At 38.5% G+C, this 7,415-nt stretch overlaps 1 protein-coding gene across 1 annotated transcript; it reads left to right on the top strand.

Annotated features, from left to right (window-relative positions):
• Positions 1 to 381: 381 nt before the first annotated feature.
• On the top strand, positions 382 to 6,776 carry LOC121416312 (peptidyl-prolyl cis-trans isomerase B-like). The gene is made up of 5 exons (XM_041609865.1): positions 382 to 574; positions 2,659 to 2,772; positions 3,597 to 3,690; positions 4,655 to 4,839; positions 5,391 to 6,776. The coding sequence occupies exons 1-5, from the start codon at positions 539 to 541 to the stop codon at positions 5,526 to 5,528; spliced, it is 567 nt and encodes a 188-aa protein (XP_041465799.1). The 5' UTR covers positions 382 to 538; the 3' UTR covers positions 5,529 to 6,776.
• The last annotated feature ends 639 nt before the right edge of the window (positions 6,777 to 7,415 follow it).

Below are 7,415 nucleotides of genomic sequence, written 5' to 3'. Positions count from 1 at the left end.
GCATAATCTTTTACGGAATTTGGTTGCGGACAGCATGCCGAAATGACAAAAGTAGCTTCCGCAACCCTTCCTGGTCTTGTCCGCACCCTAGTGGAAAACCGCCTTTAAGGGCCCATTTTCCAAAGAGTGGTCAAAATGGTCATTTTTGGTCAAAATTTGGCCAAAATGGCGTGAGTACGGTCAATAAGAGTGACATTTTTGGAATCAGCGCACAATTTTACCCCGGATAAGCTTGTCAAACCTTCCCCACCAAAAATTCTGAATAAAGCCCCCTGGCTCCTAGACTATACGTTTCATGCACGACTGCCTGTTCGACCATCCGTTTTCAATCGCGTCATTGAACAAGATGGGCGGTTCCTTACAGTAGGACACGAGTCTTCATGGTATGAAAAAGGGCTCTGCGACTGTGAGAAGGGTAGTCGTATGAACCATTGGTAAGATCGATTGACTTACGACCCTGAGACTACGATCACACCTTCAAAAGAAGTCATTAGTATCGTAGGCGGCCATTGTTTTAACTGCATACAAGAGAATCATCATGGCACCAAATACCGATGTTCTCATAACAAAGAAGGTAAGTCTCTTGCACGCTTATAGCATTCATAGTAGGGTCCATGCCCGGGGGGGGGGGGGGCAGTCAAATATTTTGCTGTACACACGCGTGACCCAAAAAAAAACGCGTTTAAAGGGGTGTTTTTTCAGTTTTGGACGCGGTCCGCGCGTGCACTCGTTGAGGGTATCAAAACCACCGATTTTCAAGAAAAAGGGTGGTTTTGAAAGACTGGTCAATGGTCAATCGCGGGGTCCAACGTATTTAGGGTATGTTTTTTCCCCAAAGCTCTTTTTAAAAAGACTAGCCAAACGTGTTTAGGGCATGTTTTTTCCCCCAAGCTTTTTCCCCGAGGTCATAATTTGGCGACAACTTGTTAAGGGGCCAAAATGTGTAAATAAAGCCCGCGAAAAACTTGTTTAGGGGGTTATTTTGCACCTAGTTTCGGGGGTGTTCGGAAATTCCTTGGTCACGCGTGTGTACAGCAATATATTTGACTGCCCTCCCCCGCCGGGGGGTCCATGCTACAGGCAGGACATTGTCCATTTGTGTAGGTCTGATTTTGTCACCTATACGTTTTACATAGCCAGTTTGAAAGCATTTCACTCATGTGTCACTGGTATGCATGCCCTGGAGCCCGTAACACAAAGGTTTGCGATGGATTGCAAATATAAAAGAACCGCACCGGTTGGTCCCTGGTCGGGATTTTTAACCAAATGCGCGTGTAACATTGATATCGATTGGTCAGTTCATTTAGCGATTGATCGCTAATCTTTGTGTTACGGAGCCCTAGTTTGAGCGTCTTGTCAGATTCAAAGGAGGGATGTTACACCCGACAACAAATGTAACAACGCCACAAACGTATTGAGACTTTACCCAAATTTGATAACACCCACAGAATAACGCACTTTAACCACAAATGCCTGGGATACTTTGCCTACCCTATTCGAATTATTACATGATATCTAGTATGTACCACACAAAAGTTTAAAATAGGGACTTTCAGCTGGAACTAAACTTTGATCATAAAATTGGGGTCTCCGGAACGGCCCTTGTATCAGTAATAAAAATGCAATGCTCTGGAACAGACTTCATCAAATATTGGCGTCTCTAGAACCATTGGCGGCGGAGCAGAAGATTATCTTTTGTGTTTGGGGGGGACGGCTATTGTTGCGTCCCCCCCCCCCAAACACAAAAGATAATCCTCTGCTCCGCCGCATATGTCTAGAACTCATTCTATCGGAGCATGGTAGCAGCTATGAATAGCGCACTGGAATGAGAAATACAAATTTAAGGGTCTCTGGAATGAGGGAAATAGTAATTTCTATGGCTTTCTAAATAATTGGTGATGTTCTGGAACGGAAAGTTAGGCTGAAAATGGAAGTCTCGACCGCGGCATACGTATCGTACATTTATAACATGAACCCCCTGCGATACCTTGGCGTGAGTGCACCAACAATTGCAACGATGATTTTACCCACAAAATTTGATTGAATATCTTGTCAAATCTAGGACCCTGTATAGGGCCATCCTCCTCCTCCCCACCATTCATTATCATCATCACCATCATCATCGTCATCATCACCACCATCATCATCCCCGTCATCATCATCATCACCATCACCATCATCATCACCACCACCATCATCATCCCCATCATCATCACCATCGTCATCACCACCACCATCACCATCATCATCATCACCACCACCATCATCATCCCCATCATCATCATCATCGTCATCACCATCATCACCATCATCATCATCCCCATCATCATCATCGTCATCATCGTCATCACCATCATCATCATCCCCATCATCATCACCATCATCATCGTCATCACCACCACCACTACCACCTCCATCATCATCGCCATCATCCCCATCATCATCGTCATCATCACCACCACCATCTCCATCATCATCACCATCATCATCCCCATCATCATTATCATCACTATCATCATCATCATCACCACCACCACCACTATCATCATCATAAATTCATCAAAATCATCCTTGCTATCATCTTCATCCCCATTGACTCCTTTCTTATCCTCGTCATCACTATCACTTATATTTTTTATATCATTATTTTGCTGCCAGGTGTTCTTTGATATTTCTATTGGAGGTGTACCGAATGGTAGGATTGAGATTGGTCTCTGTGGACATGTTGTCCCGAAGACGACAAAAAACTTTTATCAACTGGCTACAAATGAGGTAAGGAAGAAATGCTCCTAAAAGTAGAGTTTGCCGATGGCGTCATTATCATGGAAGCCTCTAATTTGCGAGTTTGCGAGATATTTCATCTTGTCAAATCAACATCTTGGCCTTATCATTAAAATCACTTTAAACTAACTCCGTAATACCGAGTCGATTTCACAGTTTCAATTTCTTACTGTGGGTCGATTTCTGTATGCGAACACAGTGTGTTTGTTTTATGTTTACTGTGCTCTTTCCTGATTCATCGATGGTGAAGACAATAATCTATTTATACTTCCTACACAATTATGAATGATTTGAGAGCCGAATGAGCTGAAGTCTGATATTTCTACTGTTAGTGATTATATAACAGTTGGCTGTCCATACTTTAACCACAACTTTAAACCTGATTTTAAGTTAAACCCGACTTCAGAGTACGGGCCATTCTGTTCACGCAGTTGACTATATTCTTTCCTGCATGGTATCCCTCTTCCCTCCCTTTCAAACTCGTGTTCTGAAAATTTTGTTTGTCGATCTATATAATTGTGATTAATGTAAAAGGCGCCAACTTTGTCAATATTATGTCTTCCTAGCCTTACACACTTCACATTTATCAGAGATATCCAATCGCCATAAACCTAACATCCTCAAACTAAGTTACCCAGCAATTTCAAGTTGAAATGTTTGAATTTATTTTCTTTTATTCAAATGCATCTAAAAGACATTTTCCCAATTCATTAGAATTATTTACTATGTCGGACCGTCATCATGGTCAATGGTTTTGTAATGATGTTTTCAATGAATGTTTAAACTTTATGTTTTATTCAAAATCTATTTTGTAGATGGGGTTCGGTTTCAGGGGAAGTAAATTTCACCGAGTAATCAAGGATTTTATGATACAAGGGGGTGATTTCACAAATGGAGATGGAACTGGAGGTATGTCATTTACAGTATTATGCACTGTAAAAACTGCGGTGTTAAAACTTACACCAATTGGTGTTAATAGAGGACCACACCCTGAGATGTTAAAATTACACCCTAGAGATTAAATAAACATTAAATGTAACAACAAAAGGTGTTGTAATAACACCTATAGGTGTAAAACTAACACCACCAATTTAACACTGGTGTAAAATAACTGGTGCGATCCTCTATGTACACCGGTTAACACCACAATTTTTGCTGTGTGGAACAAAGGGGGGACAGAGGGGAGAGGGGGTAGAAAGAAGGATAAAAGGAGACGTTTAGGAGCCATGGAATTATCAATTATCCTAGTAATTCAATTGCGGAAAAAATATGACACCACCTTCAGGTCGTTCTACCCTACCAAAATATCATGGCGTCGCTCCTCGATGAGTAGTATTTCTTATCATTCAATTTGCTACTTGAAGTAATTGACATGCAGCATTCAAGTTAAAACATTTGTTGCTAGTTATTCAAAGTACATTATATTCTATTGGATATATTTTACATGCTTTGTAGAGCTTGTGAACTTACCCTTCGAGTTATTAGCGAGTTTTTGCCTTGCAATATATTACGCATCACGAATTTAAGAACACAGTAAATGTATTGAAAATGACAATGAACAGCTGGGAGGTCTTTGTAGAAAATTGGTAAATCGGAACAGCAGTTTTGTCCTAAGTTTTGAAGCTGATGAGAAAATGAAAATATATTGTTTGTCCAAAATCCAGGACGAGGCTGCTGTTTTAATTCAGCAATTTCGACAATGACTTCTTAGATGCTCATTGTCATGAAGGGCACTTGAGAATAGTTTTATTTGTTCTTAAAAGCCGTTCTACGTGGCGGTGCTAAATCTCGCTTATGATTTAATTTGTTTCGCAGTGTCATATACGCCGACTGTAACTTAATAAAGTTTGCATATTTGTTATTACAAAACCAGGTAAGAGTGTCTACGGTGATAAATTTCCTGATGAGAACTTCGAACTAAGCCACTATGGAGCAGGATGGCTAAGTATGGCTAATGCAGGAAAGGACACCAATGGTTCTCAATTTTTCCTTACTACAGTCAAGACACCATGGCTTGATGGTAGACATGTTGTCTTTGGGAAAGTCTTGGAAGGAATGGTGAGTAGGATGATCATTGGTTAGGAAAGTTTTACCGATCTGGTTGCCAGTTTTTCCTTTCTCCTATACTGCTTCTATTCACATCCTCCTCCTCCTCCTCATTTTACTTCTTCTTCTCCCCCTCCTTCTTTTTTCTTCTTCTTTGTCTTCTTCTTGTTCTTCTACTTCCTCTTCCTCCTTCTTCTGTTTCGCTTTCCCTAGATTATCGAGAAGAAAATTGTGCATTGTTGGAATTAACTTTATGTCATCACATCGTGTTGTCGCGTCGGGCAATCGCGTATACCAACCATCGATGATGGGCCTCCTAAATTCCAAGAACGTCGGGTCCAGTTTACCCAAGCCTATATTCGATAATTTTGCTATATGTATATATGTATGTTTTTTACAAAACATCGAGTAAATTGGACCCGACCTTTCTTGAACAGAAGGGGCCCTATTCTAGAATGTTCGGGTTTCGCGACTGCCCGACCCGACGCAACATCCTGATGTGATGACACAAGCCTAAATTTTGTACTTAAGATTAATTGTATTCATATTTTTTCTTTATTCAGGAAATTGTGAAAAAAATTGAGAATGTGCAAACGGACGGAAGTGACAAGCCTTTAGAGGATTGTATCATCCATGATAGTGGTTCTCTTCCAGTCGATAAACCTTTTTTTGTATTGAAACAAGCCGTTGAGACCGAATAATAGTAGACCAAATGGGTATAGCCTATATTGTATTAGATTATCTGCTAAGTATATACCAACTTCTTGTAGACCAATAAACTGGACATTCTGACTGTATAAACATTACAGGTATCAAACAATCATAAGCCAAAAATGTCAGCAAAATTGGATTGATGTAGAATAATAACAATAAAAACAAGATTTTGATATGTGCATATTTTATCACAAAAACGTGTATGCCCCGTAGACTAATATGAGAGAGTCGATAATATCAAAATAACCAAATCGTATTGCAATACTTTAGAAAAAGGGTTACAACAAAGGCAATTCCACAAGTTCAGAAAGGTATTGAATTCTGTTCCGCATTATGATGAGGAATTAAGATACACATTTCATATTGCATATAATAGAATTAACAAGAAATAGGTGAAGTTTCCTTTTTTATCATTCGCCTACCGACCAGGATGAAATGTTTTTAATTCTTTATATCACATCCTATTTTGATGACATTTTGATTGATTTATTTCCCTTTTTATACTCAAACTTTTTGTAGGATTAAAATCCTCCTCTGATGGACTCTCTGGCTGCTTTATAAAACTACCCAGCATTATGGCAAAACTACTCACCTTTCTAGTTTATCCGATTTTAACAAGTTTATTTGGAAGCCAAAAAAAAAGTCATGAACATGCCCATGTTGCACTATTTTCCGCTTCAGTTTTGGAGTAGAAGGGGGCGGGGGGTTAAAACATAACGTAAATCTTCTTTTTTTATCAAATCGTGGATTAACAGACATGCAAGCCCCTGTACCATTTGCTTGGAGAGAATTATTTAAAGTTGTAAACCATCTCTTAATAATTGTCTGAGAAAAAATCATACGTAGATCTCTGTATAAATATACATTAATGATATTTTACAAGACAAACTGCAATGTATTTTCGAAATATTTTCACGTGTTTTTTTTTATTATTTTGTCGATTTCGCTTTTCGATCGGTCAATATGCATGATATGTATGCCGTGTCATTTCGCCAATAGAACAAATTGTAGATCGGCCTTTTTTAAAATGACTTTATGATTTTGGTATATTAATTTTATTTGGACGCCCCTAAATAACTTGAAATCTATTACACAATGTTATGTTAAGTGAGTATAATATATGGTAGTTCTGAAAAAAAAACCTGATGCCAAAAGAGAACCATCTCTTAGTGCATTAAAGTATCTTGGATTTGATCTGTCGTACACTATAGCATTAAATCTACTATTTTCCTGAATTACTTCCTGCCTGAGTTTTTTTTCTACTTGTACTTTTGCTTTGTTCATCGATTTATGTTGTGAGTATAACAAAAAATTATAAACTCTGCGTTATTTAACAAAAATATGCCTACTTACCGTTGAAGTAGATAAGAGTGATAGAGGTAGAAAGAGAGATAAAGATGTAGAAAGAGAGGGAGAGAGAGAGGGAGGAGGGGGGGGGGAGTGTTTAGATAGTATGGATTTCATAATCATCATTCTACTAATTATCATAAATCATAATTATCATTTGTTATCGTGGTTGTTGGATATCATGTTTCTTATGGCTTTCTTTCGTTAGTTTATGTTAATATTTTTGTAGTACATAATAACTGTTTAATCACCATTAATCTATTTTATTCACCAATGCGCAGAACCAAGGGGAGGGGGGGGGTTGGCTTCGATAGGTCTTTGGCCTTTGCTAATCCACTACATCCACTGCATATTGGTTCTACTCTTTCTAATTGTCATTGTGTTGACTTGTTTATGTATTTATTGTTCTTTTTATTGTTTATATTCCCTTTTAATGGACGTGAATAAAGTGAAATCAATTGAATTCAATTAAAATATTTTCGGATTTTCCTGGTGTATTCTGCAATATGAATTCATATTTGCATTTA

The sequence above is a fragment of the Lytechinus variegatus genome, chromosome 5 (assembly GCF_018143015.1).
Source record: "Lytechinus variegatus isolate NC3 chromosome 5, Lvar_3.0, whole genome shotgun sequence".
Classification (NCBI taxonomy): domain Eukaryota; kingdom Metazoa; phylum Echinodermata; class Echinoidea; order Temnopleuroida; family Toxopneustidae; genus Lytechinus; species Lytechinus variegatus.
The sequence above is the reverse complement of the archived record's forward strand: the minus strand, read 5'-3'. Positions and strand labels throughout refer to the sequence as shown.